The sequence below is a fragment of the Aedes albopictus genome, chromosome 2 (assembly GCF_035046485.1).
Source record: "Aedes albopictus strain Foshan chromosome 2, AalbF5, whole genome shotgun sequence".
NCBI classification, from domain to species: Eukaryota; Metazoa; Arthropoda; class Insecta; order Diptera; family Culicidae; genus Aedes; species Aedes albopictus.
The window spans coordinates 286025015-286040817 of NC_085137.1; the positions used below are offsets into that span (position 1 = coordinate 286025015).

Below are 15803 nucleotides of genomic sequence, written 5' to 3' on the forward strand. Positions count from 1 at the left end.
ACTGAAGAAAGATTTAGACAATGATTCAGACTATTCTGATGGCATGCCTTGCCTCATGATCTCGTCAGTCAACAAAATCAGTGATCCCTGCTATGTGGAGGTTTTAATCAACAGAAAGCGTTTAACCATGGAGATCGATTGTGGGTCAGCGGAGAGCGTAATTTCAGAGGAGCTGTATTTGAGAAATTTTGCGAGCTGTGAACTGCAGCGTTGCAACAAGAAACTTGTTGTAATTGACGGTAACAAACTGAAGGTTGTTGGAAAAATTTGCGTTGATGTACAGCTCGCTGGAAACCCGAAACAACTGACCATGGTTGTTTTACGCTGCAATAACGATTTCATCCCGCTGGTAGGCCGAACATGGTTGGACGAATTCTATTCCGGATGGCGAAACACTTTTACCAACCCTCCTTTGACAGTCGGGAACATTGACGTGGCTGACGAGCAAACAGTTATTGATGAAGTAAAGAGTAAGTTTCCGACGATTTTTACCAAAGATTTTACCAGTCCAATAGTTGGCTATAAGGGAGATTTAATCTTGAAGGAGGACACACCCATTTTCAAAAAGGCCTATGAAGTTCCATTGCGTTTAAGAAAACAAGTTGTTGATTATTTGGAAGATTTGGAAAAACAAGGAGTTATCACGCCAGTTGAAGCCAGCGAATGGGCTTCGCCGGTAATTGCCATTATTAAAAAGGATAAAAGTATTCGTTTAGTGATAGACTGCAAGGTTTCTATCAATAAAGTTTTGCTTCCAAATACGTATCCTTTGCCTGTTGCTCAGGATCTGTTTGCTACACTTTCGGGCTCGACAATTTTTTGCTCTTTAGACTTGGAGGGTGCTTATACCCAGCTGCTTTTGACCAATCGTTCAAAGAGGTTCATGGTAATCAATACCATCAAGGGCCTCTACACCTACAACAGACTCCCTCAAGGGGCTTCGTCTAGTGCAGCGATTTTCCAAAAGGTAATGGACCAAGTACTTTGTGGTTTGGAGAACGTTACGGTTTATTTAGATGATGTGCTGATTGCGGGAAAGGATTTTGAAGACTGCAGAAAGAAACTTTTTTTGGTTTTGGAAAGACTAGCCAAAGCCAACATAAAGGTAAATTTGAAGAAATGCAAATTTTTTGTATCGCAGTTGCCTTATTTGGGGCATGTTTTAACGGACAAGGGTTTGCTGCCCTGCCCTGATAAAGTGAAAACTATCCGCGAAGCGAAAGCTCCACGGAACGTTTCGGAACTAAAGGCATTTCTAGGACTTGTAACTTACTATTCTAAGTTCATTCCTAATTTGTCCACTCGCATCAGCTGCCTTTACAATCTTTTGAAGAAAAACGTGACGTATTGTTGGACTGACAACTGTGAAACAGCATTTAATGATTGTAAAGGATTTCTTTTAAACCCAAACCTTTTGGAGTATTTTGACCCGTATAAGCCAGTTGTCGTAGTAACGGATGCCTGTAGCTATGGTTTAGGCGGTGTAATTGCACATTTGGTTGAAGACGAGGAAAAACCAATAAGCTTCACCTCATTTTCTTTGAACAGCGCCCAGAAGAATTACCCTATTTTGCATTTAGAGGCTTTAGCAGTTGTGAGCACCGTGAAGAAATTTCATAAATTTCTTTACGGGATGCATTTTACCATTTATACCGACCACAAGCCTCTCATCGGTATTTTTGGCAAGGAGGGTAAGAATTCTATTTCAGTGACGCGTTTGCAAAGGTACGTTATGGAACTCTCCATCTACAATTACGATATTGTATATCGGCCTTCATCTCGGATGGGTAATGCCGATTTTTGTAGTCGTTTTCCTTTATCCGATGAGGTTCCCAAGGTTTTGGCTCGGGAATACGTTAAAAATTTGAATTTTTCCGACGAGTTTCCTATTGACTACAAGGAAGTGGCCAAGGAGACCTTGAACGACGAGTTCCTGCAAACAATTTTGACATACCTGAAGCAGGGATGGCCTCAGCGGTTAGAAAGGCGTTTTGTGGACGTGTACTCTCACTACCAGGAGCTTGAAGAGGTCGAAGGATGCGTTTTGTTCCAGGATCGCGTGGTAATCCCTGAGAGCATGAAGAGAAAGGTACTGAAAATGCTTCACATGAACCACTCAGGAATCAGCAAAATAAAACAACTAGCGCGGAGGACAGTCTACTGGTTCGGACTTAACAAGGACGTGGAGGACTACGTGAAGACCTGTGGAATATGCCACCAGATGACAGCGATCAACAAAAAGCCTCCATACTCCAAGTGGATCCCGACGACAAAACCCTTCAGCAGGATTCATGCTGACTTTTTTCACTTTGATCGAAAGGTTTTTCTTGTTGTCGTTGACAGCTTTACCAAGTGGATCGAATTAGAGTACATGCGACACGGAACGGACTGCAAAAAGGTTTTGAAGGTTCTTTTGGGGATTTTTGCTAGGTACGGATTACCGGACGTGGTAGTTACGGATGGAGGACCACCATTCAACTCCGACCATTTTGTAACCTTTTTGAGAAATCAGGGGATTTTGGTCATGAAAAGTCCGCCATACTACAGATGACAGCGATCAACAAAAAGCCTCCATACTCCAAGTGGATCCCGACGACAAAACCCTTCAGCAGGATTCATGCTGACTTTTTTCACTTTGATCGAAAGGTTTTTCTTGTTGTCGTTGACAGCTTTACCAAGTGGATCGAATTAGAGTACATGCGACACGGAACGGACTGCAAAAAGGTTTTGAAGGTTCTTTTGGGGATTTTTGCTAGGTACGGATTACCGGACGTGGTAGTTACGGATGGAGGACCACCATTCAACTCCGACCATTTTGTAACCTTTTTGAGAAATCAGGGGATTTTGGTCATGAAAAGTCCGCCATACCATCCCGAAAGCAATGGACAAGCAGAAAGAACAGTACGATTGGTAAAAGACGTTTTGAAAAAGTTCCTGCTTGACCCGGAGATTAGAGGTTTAGATGTTGATGAACAAATTGCATACTTTTTATCCAACTATCGCAACATTTGCTTGGACAACAAAGGCCAATTTCCTTCCGAAAGATTACTCTCCTATAAGCCAAAAACTTTAATGGACTTAATCAATCCTAAACATAGTTTTAAAACACACTTGACTAACTCGCATGACGTTTCTGATTCCGCTATTGCTAAAGGTGATAACAAACCTGACGCATTCACCAAACTCAAAAATGGAGATCAGATTTTTTACAAAAACATTAACCCGACAGACATCGGACGATGGTTGCCAGCCACATTTTTAAGACAGGTTTCTGATGCTACTTTCCAGATTTCTCTTGGGGGAAGGATAGTGTTGGCGCATAAGCGTCAGCTTAAACTATCTTTTAACTCTCGTCGTAAGGGAACCCTAATTTTCCCACATGAGAGTGAGGCAATCCTTATGCCTGATCCAGCACCCATTTTGTCACCAGAAAGAAATCCAGAAGCAGCACCAGTTTCGTCATCTATAGAAGCACCATTTTTGTCGTCGTCATCGAATGTTTTGTCACCGACTTTAAGAAGAAATAGTAGTGAATTACAAAGAAGAAGTAAGAGGAGACGGGAAGAAGAAGATCCCGAATCCGACGAGCAATCTACTCAAGATTTCGAATTTTATGGCTACCCAGCCGATTCTTTCATTTTCTCAAGCTTAGAAACTCAAGAAGATTTACAGCATGAAGAAGAACAAGATCCACTCCCAGTGGTTCCGATTAGGCGTTCTAAAAGAAGAAATAAGAAAAGAAGGAAAAGTGATTTTGTCTACCCGCATAGTTGTGAACAAAAAGCATATTATTTCACATGCTGTCCAGAACCACTTGCGACTATTTATGAACAATATGACATGATACCCTCTATCACTTCAAATGGTAGTGTTGGCATATTGTAGTATACCACTTGCCAAATTGTAATGGGCCTTTTCACAATATGACGAATAGGCGGTTAAGTTAGGTTACAATAAAAAATCGGCTTTTTTGTCGAACAAAATTTTCGCAAAACAATAAGCCAAGTTGTTGTCATGTTGTTCATTTTTTGCAACGATTATTGCAAACCATATTGTTGTAAAATTGTTGAACCATATTCGTAGCACAAATCTGCTACATTAAATGAAAATGTTCGTTTATTGTGCTGTATGTTTAAGACAACGCTGTATTATATTGTATTATTTTTGTATTTTCATATTGAAACAACCAAGTAGATCAAGCTATAATGCATGATTATAATCAAATCATGCATTACAACTTAAACTACAAAAATTACAAAAAAGCATGAACTACTTATACGGTTTGTAAAAATAGTATAATTTAAAAATGTTTGACACACAGCAAGAAGTTTGTTTTTCCTCGGCATGGCTTTCGCTGGAACTGCCCAGCAAATCGGCATTCTTTTGGAGGGACCACTGCTTCCAGGCGTTCACAATGACCGGGAATACTTGATGGCGAATTTTCGATGAGTGGTTCCGGAACGGATCTGCTCCTGCTTTAGCAGTTTTCGTACGCGACAAGGAGCGGCCGGAGTTCACTTGCATCCACCCGTCGGGCCCCAGTGGTCATGATTTGGTGTTGCTGCTGCTGGTGGCCGTGCTTGGCGAAGTTGCTGCTCAGAACCGTCGTCGTGGCCATAGTGATGATGGGAAAATCGGGCGGCCCAGTTCTGTTGGGTAATGATGTTCCCTGCGTGGCCGATTCTGGAGAAACGGTCGTTTTTTTGAAGTCGTTTGAGGCCACCTGGGCCAGATTGCCGTGGATCTTCTCCAGGCTGACGCAAAACCTGCAAGACAAGTTTTAATGAAAATGATGCAACATATTTTTGTAAAGAAAAAAACTTACCGTTGTTATTCCATTTTTCCTTTGTTAGCCGAGTTGAGCAACTTTATTTACGTTGAGGTGTATGTTTCACTGGAACCTTTTCTTACTGGGGCGTGCCGGAAAACGACGGTAGCCGGGTAGAAGTGGTTTCTTGTGGCTAGAATTGATGAAAAATCAGACTGTTACTTACGATATGGAAAACCAACTTTTATTTGATTGAAACTTACCTTTCCGAATCACTCATTGAGATTCAGAAATCTTTGTTAATCCTTTTGTTGAATCCTTTTATTTTTGCTAAAGGTGGAACAAAACAATCGCGATCACGCCGCCGCCTAGATGAAAGTTTGCAAATACGCAAGTGCTGACTACCACCAATGCATAGAACCATCTACCATGCTGTTGAACATAAGTTATATATGTTGAAATGCATAGATGTGAGTGTGTTGCCCTTATGAGAAAACAAGTAATTTAACACTATTTCAACCATATGTGACAAGTTTAAAATCAGCATCATCGTTTAACAGTGTATGAACACTATGATATATTGTTAATATCTGATATGGATTGCTGATATTTTATTTCATTGTTGGAAGCATTCGGCTTCTTATTCTCCAACATCAAATTAACTACTAGTGATGAACTAACATCAACAGTAAGAGGAAGTTTACTGTTTGGAAGTTATGGCAAATTGTATTTCTCTATGCGGGTACTATTCGTAGAATCGAACTAATTAGTGAATTTTCTAATTGTATAAATGTATAGTTCTGTTGTATATAGTTAAGCATAAATATTGTGCATTCGAGTAATAAAGTTTTAGATAAATGAATTTGTGTTGTAAATATTTTGAAATTTAATGAATTAGTTTTTTACTAAAGGATGGAGGAGTTGTGGTAACCCTATGCGAACGCTTGAGAACTCGCTCAGAGAAGCGAGATAGTAGAAAGAGAGAAAGGGGAATTTAGGAGATATTCAGAATTGTACCGAGTAGGAGAAATATACTACGATCAGAAGTTTTGTGACAACCAACCGAACAAGACGTATTTTATTCAAAGTCTGTAAGAACAGAAGTCTTTGTCCTCCCACTTTACTAGATTGTTCAGTTTAAATTAACGAACTAGGATAAAACAAATACAAGACACGTCAAAATTTGAACAGGCCATTTTCTGTCATCTCCATAGTTCCAATCAAGCAGGAGACAGTTTAGTTTGAAAGAGTTCAATCGATAAAATAGTAGCTCGTCCCAAAGAAAAGATAATCCTATACAAACTTCTATTGCATTTCAAAAACAGTTCCGGGGTACCAAAAAAATATACGAAACTTTGGATTTACTTAGTTAGATTCATTTTCGGGTAGAACTGTCAATACCCATAGAGAATTCCGATTTTCAGTATTTATTCGTCATGTGTTTATAAACGTCAATTTTTTTTTAATAGTCTAGAAATTATCAGCCTTATTAAAAACATTCAGCCTTTTCATATGTATATTTCACCCGTTTTTATATACTGACTCAAGTACTTTTCCTTCGAATAAATAAATAAATTTCATAATAATTAAGTGTATTTATATTCCAGGCATGACAATGATGCTCTGTTGTCTTCCCGAGATATTCAATGTCAACCGTCCATTTTATTTCGCATTAATGAAAAGTTGTACTACTCATCTTATAGTTTTCAACGGCCACATTCATAAGCCCTAAGGTATTCAATGAAACTGTCAATAAATAAATATGTATGGATGTGAATTGCAGCAGTTTACTATATTTAATTTGATGACATAAGCGCAGTTTCGAGTTCGAAAGGAATCGCTCAAGAAACTTCTTGAGTGATTCCTGGCAGAAACTTTCTTCGGTGACTGCCATTTGAACTGTCATTTCTTTGCTACTGCGTACTGCGATCGAAGAAAAACCGGTTTCTTGAGCAATTCAGGCAAGGAATTTCCCATGCATCAAGATAGGCTGTGAAATTCCTTCTGATCTGCAAACAGCGCTATACAATTAAAACCATTCGATCACATGATAAAATTCGACACCGAAAAGTAACTTAACCCTTAAAGCCCCAGCACAGACTTTTAATTTTTGATCGGCGAATACTCTGGAACTATCTATCTATATAAATAAAAATGGAATGTTGTTTGTATGTCACGAATAGGCTCGAGAACGGGTCAACGGATATACTTAATGCTTTCACTGTTGCAATCGTGCAGGGCTCCGACGTGTTCGTGCGAAACAATAATTGGATCATTGTTCGGGAAGGCTAGAAAAACGAGAAAATCTGAAATTCCGTTATGAGGGACACTTTTCGGTGGAACTGGAAGTCATAAAACATAGTATACTATTCCTATAGGCAGGCAGTACGACCACGACGTTTGCCGGAACAGCAAAGGACTGTTTTACTCATAAAACGGACAAGTTGGCAAGGCTATAAGAAGAAAACGCTTATTTCAAATTTATCCAGCCTTGGTTTGTCGTTTAGTATTGTCGGGCCGCCACCAAACCGGACTTCGCACAATCAAGTCGCGACGCGACCCAACTCGCGACGTTTTTTAATCATGTCAAATGTAGTGCGCATCCTTCCCGTTGTTGTCAGCAACACAGCGCACTAGATGCGAAACAGTTGCGACACTTGTGGACCAAGAAAATTGCAATTTTTGATAGAATGTCGGTCTTGATTCCAACCGGATAGACAATATATTATACACGCAGCAAAATGTGGCTTGTTTAAAACAATAAAACGCATGATTGATTTTCAAACTGAGCATTTACTTATTCCGAAGTTATATTTCAAGAGCAAATTTTGAATACGTCGTAAGTAACAAATGGCTCTTTCAGAGAAAATCACTCCGCAAGTTTTGAGCATCTATTTTAATTCCTATTTAACAACCAAAGCGTAATATGAACATCTCATACGTGCAAACATCCATTTTTAGTAATGTTTTTGATCCTTGGAAAAAAGTTTTGCAATTAGTTATTAAAAAATCACATTTTTCGAAAAAAATCAATTTTACGTCGGTTTTGTTAAGAAAATTAAAATAGGACATTTTGTTAAGTCATTCCGGAAAGTGTCGTGTTACTTTCGACGGGTGCGTTACGGCATGTTACGAGGCGCCGTGACACTTACGTCAAATATTTTACGTCATACTGTCAGCTGGCCAAAGTATCTAAATACCAAGGTAAGAGATTCCCTCTAATATTCATGGATTTGTGAGAAAAGGAAAAAAGCAAAAAATAGTTATGAAGTTTGCGCTGATTTGTATGGGCACATCACTATTTAGCAAACTTTCTTAAGAAATTAAGCACTCCCATCATAGAAGCAATTATTTTGTTGCATCTCACTGGATTAAAAGTGACCTCCATGCAATAAAACAGGAAATATCGCCATTTGAAAATCGGTAACAAAATATTTTTTATTGGTTCTAAACATATTTTTTCAGCCTTTAGAAACATCCAAACTAATAAAACTTCACAAACTTTGCTGAAATAATGACATTTTAGTGTAAAAACACAAACTTTTCATAACTAACGCAGATGTGTTGGTGAGTCTCGATTTTGACATTTGCGGGAATCTCTTACCTAGGTAAATATTTAGATACTTTGTCAGCTGGCATGTTGCTTACGTCTGTTGTTTACGTCGGCAGGAAACATCAGGATGTTACTTAGGACAAATGCCCAGCGTGGGTGGTTTGTTGATTAGCAGCAGTGTTTCGCGTGTATTGTACACTGGAGGCTCGAGTACCGTCCACCAACTCACCGGAGGACTGATAGGTCTGGAGAAGAGGCCATCGACCAATCATTATGTACCAGATCAAGCTGCTCAACGAAAAGGAAGTCAGCCAAAGACCGAAGATATGTAGGATGATGAATGGTAATTGACATTAATTTAGTTTATCGTGCTTCTGTACATTAATGATCTTTTTTCAGGACAAGGAAGTATACCGAAGACGATGAACTTAACAGGGCCAAGTTCATCTACAATCACTACGTTGACGACAACTCCCACAAAAAATACGACAAATTTTACAAATCCCTGATCAACGACTGGCCATCAAACGCTTTTCCATTGGTAGGCAGTTGGGCATCAATCTCTACTCGATGTAAAATGAGCAACATCACTTTGAACATTTGCCGAGTCTTCACCATGGATAACTGCGAGAAGCTGAGACTACCTGAATTTCGTGAAAGGTGTCGAATCAGATTTACCACTAGAACCATCAAGAAATCCCCGACACTGTTTGAGTAACTCTTCGAAGAGAACTTAGAAGAATTTCTTCGATCAGTACAGCAATAGCACAGACAAACAGACGTAACACTTGCGAAATTTCCATCGACCACGCTTTTAACGATCACTTTAAATTATCATAGTTATGGCTTTCACAATCAGAGGCGCGCGCATCGTTTTTCTATGCGTTTGACGTTTCACACTAGCGCCTTCTGTTGACGATATTGCACAACACAATGATTCGTGCAACTTTTCCACCAGGTGATGGTAGTGTGAACTGGGCGATGGATTTCCATGAAAATCGTTCAAGGTGTTACGTCTGTTTGTCTGTGGCAATAGCTTGTCCATTACGAAGGAAAGCCTGGTGTAAGGCTGTCAGAAACAAAGTGATTGTGTAAAAAGGACAGAAACGACATTTTTCAGATCATGTTGATGTTCAAGATAACAGTTTTTGTTCTGCAAGAAGTTGGCGTGCCACCTCAGCATGGTAAAACTGGAGCTTAAAATCGACGAGTACCACCGAAGGAGCTGCCATATCTAGGTGGCAATATAGTTGCCACTGCTCCTAGACTGCGTCGAAAAACTCAAATACATTTCAAAGTTGATTGAGGCTTAACTAATGATCTATTATTTGTTTTTATTTATAATCGGAAAAGAAAATCAGTAATATAATAAATAATAATACTAAAAACTATATCAAACTGTTTGACTCAATAATCGAAATATTTTATCATTGTTCCAATAGATGATATCTCATTCAAATCATGTGGGATGATTCGGTTTCAACAGGTTTAGATTACTAATGAGTAGACGACGAAATCTACTCATTAGTAATCTAAGTTGAAAGTCGAAAAATTCATAAAATATAAGACATGCTTTTTGACAAGAAAAAAGAGACCCATCTTCCGGGGTTTTATGGCGGGCTAAGGTGGGCCATCTTTTGAATTGCCCCACTTCAATCAAGTACCTATCAAAGCTTCTGATAATGTGGATGTGTAATGGAATTCTGGTAAGGGGTTTTAATATTGGTTAATATTGGTATTTAATCTAATATTAAAGGATTTCGTCATTAATTCCAGTTTTAAAAAATACATCCAACAATTAAAGTTCAAACTTCTATAAATAAAACATAATTGTAAACTGCATGTTTAACAAAAAGTGCTGGAAAGGGTAGCAGAAATTGCAAACCAAGTTGTGGTAGTAATTAAATTACTAAATTTTTTTTTATTAAACATTTTTAATATATTTAATCTCTAAGGTTGCAAGAGACTTGTCAATATGTGAAAGCTTTTCTTCCAGCCTTTTTTTTCTAATGTTTATTTATTCAAGAGAATAAGAAAAAGCTTCGCACGCTAGTGCAGTTCATTCGAGTCGAGGTTTCTACACTTCATTCTCTTATTTAATAATCCAATAATAAATTACAAACGTTCTCCTCAAAGTTTCTTGTCATTAAAAAAATCCCCAAAAGTTTCATCATAAATATTCCATACAAATACCGTGGGGTGCCCTAATTTCGTGCGGGTCCAAATTTCGCTAACTGATAAGATTTAGAGACCAAAATCATAGAACTAATTGTTGAATTTTCCATATTTCATTTAAGGTACTATAGCTAAAGCAAAGTTTGGACAATTGCACAATTAGTTTTCCGATTATGATATCTAAATCTTCAGTTGGCGAAATTTGGACCCGCATGAAATTAGGGCACCCCACGGTAACAAAAAGATGATGAAAGATTTCTATTAGATTATCATGCAAGTAGGGTTTATCCAAAAAATGTTGTTAGGCACGTTGTATCATATTTTTCTGTTCGGGATGTGATAATAATAATGATGATCATATTATTTATTTTCTTAAAATAATTTCTCATATTTTAGGAAATCTAGTAAAATTCTTTGATTTTAATCTCTACTACAGATATTTTCGGGTAATATTTCGATAGATACTTCTTGAAAACTTGAGAAGGAATCTTTGGTAATCAACAATATCCAACAATATTTCTTAGGCAATTTCATTGCACAGATGACTAGAAAATTTTAGGAATATCAGTTTAGTAAATTATCTTAAATGTATATTCTAAAGGTTTTGCCGGTCTAAGCGAAATTATAAAATGAAGCCCTACATCTAGAGCAGCCTAATCACTCCTGAAGAAACTCGAGATGGAAAAATTTGAATATAAGTAAGGGAACGTCCATAAATTACGTCACGCATTGAGGGGGGAGGGGCTTTCAACAAAGCGTGACGACCCGTACACAAAATTTAGAGGTCTCATACAAAAATTGTGACATATAGGGGGAGGGGGGTTGAAAACAGGCAATTTTTGCGTGACGTAATTTATGGACGTTCCCTAACTCTTGGAAAAGAAAGATAACGGAATTATTTGCGAAATACGAACATATACCTTATATTCAAATAAAAAAAAAAAAAAAAACAAAAAAAAAACATTAGCTAACAATCAAATGAGTATGTTAGGTACAATAAAACCAGTAAAGTCCCTATGTATTGTTTTGGTGCAGTTGAAAAATCTGCCCACGTGGACATTCCAAAATCCCAAACACCCCCCACTTAACTCCCCATCTCACGTCGGTTTATCTAAAACTCTCTCTTCCCGTGTCCACGTGGTACATGGACGGCCTATTGGTGCATTTCGGATATTTTTCAGTGGCCAGCGTCCCATCAAAACCCCCACACTATTCTTTATTAATATTTAAAAACATAATCTTGTGTTCTCGACGATTTTTTCGCCTTTGTTTCAGTGGAGTAACCTGTGCGAGATTTTCGCATCGCCTCCGAAGTGTATTGTGACCGAGCAATCTAGTAATCGAAATAGTTCTACCTGCACAAATGAACAGCTATCTCACGTTGTTCTTGGACGGTGGGTGGTAACCAGCTAGGATTACATTTTTGTAGCCCCGTACCAGTTTGGAACAATGCTTTAGAAGTGTTTTAGCATGTCCAGGCTCTTCTCCGGCTTATTTCCAGTAGTGATCGGGTCGCAAGCAGAAAGATTTCCATCATCTCCGGATCCGGAACCCTTTCGATGATCTGGAAGGTGCTGAGGGCAGCTTTTGTCAAAATGTAGGTACTGTGCGAGCGAATCAGTTTTTCTACCTCGCCGGCCTAATCATGGATATCTATGGCAATGCAACGACTTCCAGGTTAGGTACTTAGTGCCAGAAACAACATGAATGGGGTCAAACTGTGCAGGCCCTATTGATTGAGGAAAGAAGTTTATTAGTAAAACTAACAATAATACATATGAACGAAAGTTACTTGCTTAAGACCGGACGGGACGGTGGTAGAATCGTCCGCCATTGCTCTGTTGCTAGTAAGATGCAAATCTCAACTTCTACTTCATATTATTGACTAGAAATTTGATCGTTCATTTGCTCACTTGTGGTGCACAATCGACTAAAGTTTCAGCTACGTCAATGCAGTGGAAATTGATATTTGCTTCTTCAAAATCGCGAGGCAAATTGTTAGAAAGAGTGGGAAGATAGGAAAAATTACACGTCGTCCCGTGCGGCCTTAACCGATGAAATTGAACTTCTCTTTGAACCTGGGCTGGTCAAAGTGCTATCTGTGGCCGAACAGCAATTTGACTGCTTCACACCGTCACCCTTTCGGAACTTTCGGAATGCGTCATCACATTTTCTGTTCTCGACAGCACGGTTCTGTCGGATGGCGCAGGCAATGCATCAAAATCGCCGTTCCAACTGGAGCTGCTCTTCTAGTTGAAGACGGCGATGAGGAAGAGTCGCTGCCATTTGATGCCGGATCGATAGAAGCGGAATCTGTAGAAACAAACAGGGTAGGATGTTTACATAATGCGATAGGAGAATTATAACTGTTTGAAACTTACTTGAAATCGAGGCGAGATAATACAAAGTTTATCGTGGTGCAGTCGACGATGGCTCCGAGGAAATTCTTTCCGGATTCTTTAAATCCAGCTTGCGGAATTCCTCTAGAAGTAGCACCAAGGAACTTCCATTTCTACAGTGAGCAGACTTGAGTTTAATTATTACTGTTGATGGAGCCGCTTTTCGAGCAGGAAATACCACTGCTGGCTTGACTGCTGGTAACCGACTTCAGTACCGATATGCTGAGTACCAGAATAGAGCTTGCTGACGTTTATCCACCTTTCTCTTTCAAACATGCAGGCGAAATAGGATTTGTTGTCATCAGGAAAGGTTTCCCGATGAAAACAAATCTTATTCCGCTTGCATGCTTGAAAGAGAGAGGTGAATAAACGTCAGCAAGCTCTATGGTGTTAGGAATGTGTCTCGACCGCAATTTCGACGATGCATGCAATGATGCTTGAGACTGCTCGGAGAACAAAGAGAAAAGTGTTTGTCGTAAACACTTTTGATTTCTGTTTACATGAATTTGTTACTTGAGTCGTTTTGACAGCGCAGTTACGTCAGTTCTGAGTTATGTGCGTTACATAAGTCGTTGTACCGACAAAGCGGCACATGTGAAAAGAGCTCAATTTGTTACTTAAGTCAGTTTGATTTTTTTTTTAATTTTTAAAGTTTTAACTATTTTTGACTTATGGTATCGCTACACAGTATTAAGCAGTGTATTAGGTATTAGAATATGCAAAAAACTCATTTTTGTTTATTTTGTTACTTAGGACGTATTGAAAATTTGCTCTTGATTTCATTGTTCTTATTTAGAGTTTATCGATCAAAACAACCAATTCCCATCATTCCATATAACGTTAAAATCTGCATTTGTTTCAACAAAATGGGGACCATAAACATGGCCCGGAAGCACTCACACATCTTCAAAATTCTTACCCCAACATCGCCACACCGAAGAAAGTGTAGCAAATCTATCACTCCAACTTCCAAGCAGGGTCGCCAGTAGGGTTACCAGACGTACTCTTTTTAGAGTACATGTACTCTTTTTCAGCAAAAAATTGGGCGTACTATTCTTTTTGGTAAAATGGGCCCAATTGTACTCTTTTTTTTTTCAAAATTACATTTTTCTGATAATATATGTATATATGTATAATAAAAATAACCTTTCAAGTAGTAAAAAAATCAGTGTGCTACAAATTAGAATCACTTAACGATAGGTCTTATCTGCTGAAGAAAGGCCATCTTTGTTTTCTCTTTCATCCATCGAAATCACACTAATTCATTCAGATTATGATTTGCTCCTTGCTGAAAAATGTTGTTAAAACTGTCGTTTATTAATTTGTTTTGCAAAACTGGCTTCACTTTGACGTGCAATAATCGGAAGCTTAGGAATCCGTTTTTGAGTTATTCCTCCAAAGACTGAACGCTATACCTCCCAACATAATACTCGGCGGATGGGTAAGAAATAACGAAAGCACTTCGTTTCTGTAATATGTTAGCTTTTGAAAGCAGGCTCAATTTTTTAAACTGTCTTGAACGAAGCAGTGAGTTACATTTTCCATTGAGTTAACGAGGTTTTTGCCCTTCCGAAAAAAGAACTCACATTTTGCGAGTTTGTCGGGATTGGGATTCGATCCTAGGTCCTCGGCGTAAGCGTCACGTGTTTTAACAATCACACTAGGTTCATTTCACAAAAAAAAATAAAAAAGATCTTACGAAACCCATTGCATGAAATCCATCTACTAGAGAACCAAAAAAATCGACAGTAGTTCTCGGCCATTTTTAACGAAAGGAATTTGAAAACAAATCACTAACACACAAGTATTTGGGTTGGTCAATAGTTGGCATGAATACTGAAAAAATGTGAGATTAGAAACTGCTGTAATAACTATCCAGTGATGTATTAAGTAGCACAACTTTAGTTTTTCCCTTCGTTAAAAAATTTATCGTCTACCCTTGTTGGTTTGACCGCATATCCAGCTTTTTACGCTGGCTATAAAACGGCAAGGGGTGAATCGATTTTGACATTTCTTGCCGACAATTTTTATAGCAAGATCAGAGTAGGCTGAAAATATAGCTTGTTGATTCAACTGTCAAATATTTTCACCATTTTCTGCGGTCGAGCATTTTGCATTGTGTTTCTCCCACATTTTGTATTTGTAATCTTCTTGTTTATATAATTTTAGGCATTAAATTGAAAGGATCAACATTTAATTGACAGCCGAGATATCTCTGAACATATAAGACATGCTTATGACTTGCTTTATGTATAACCCGGAGAATTTATTAGATTCAAGGCTGATTTGCTGCTGCTGTGAGTGGTACGAAAATCAAGTCCGATCCTACTCCTGCGTAGAAGTTCCGTCTTGTCCCACACGTCGGCGTCGAACGTTGACAGTGTCGAAAGTTCGTTGCTGGAATATTCCGTCACCTTCGACATCGCTCCCGAATTCCCTATCAGTTTATATCACCGTCACATTCCTAGATCTCAGTAAATCGACAGACAATCTGGTCTTGGTCAAGTTGATCTAGTGTACGTCCTTTTGTTGGGTTATGGAGGGTCACCCCAGAGCCGTCTCTTACAAACCGGACAGGAATGGACTATATTTGAATTTTCATCCAATAAATCTGAGACTTGTAAGCTAGTAGGAACTCCTCCATGACAAGAGTTTAGTGCGTATGCACTTCCAAATGTCTTAATAACACTATGTCTGAGACCCAGTCGGTCCTCTACCCGTTCCCGACCAGTCAAGCGTGGAAACGAACATTGAAAAATAAAATTTTTGATCATCCATGATAAAGTTTTGGGGATGAGTTATACCTAAGGATCGACTACTCACCCTGAATCAATTCCTCTGCGAGAGCTATGAAATTACTCAAATTTTGTGGGAAATCACCCTGTAACTACATCAACAGAATACAAAA

At 38.6% G+C, this 15803-nt stretch overlaps 1 protein-coding gene and 1 long non-coding RNA gene across 2 annotated transcripts in view; one reads left to right on the forward strand and one right to left on the reverse strand.

Annotated features, from left to right (window-relative positions):
* LOC109408227 (serine protease inhibitor 42Dd) overlaps window positions 1-6545 on the forward strand; it is a 19751-nt gene extending 13206 nt beyond the window's left edge. The window contains exon 5 of the mRNA XM_029872941.2: window positions 6376-6545. Within this exon, the coding sequence (XP_029728801.2) occupies window positions 6376-6500 (125 nt within the window). The 3' untranslated portion in view covers window positions 6501-6545. The remainder of the gene's footprint in view (window positions 1-6375) is intronic.
* Window positions 3785-5497, reverse strand: LOC115266569 (uncharacterized). Its single transcript, XR_003897304.2, has 3 exons — window positions 5032-5497; window positions 4826-4961; window positions 3785-4766 (listed from the first exon to the last, which is right to left on the reverse strand). It is a non-coding gene; the product is annotated as an uncharacterized LOC115266569 (long non-coding RNA).
* Window positions 6546-15803: the final 9258 nt, after the last annotated feature.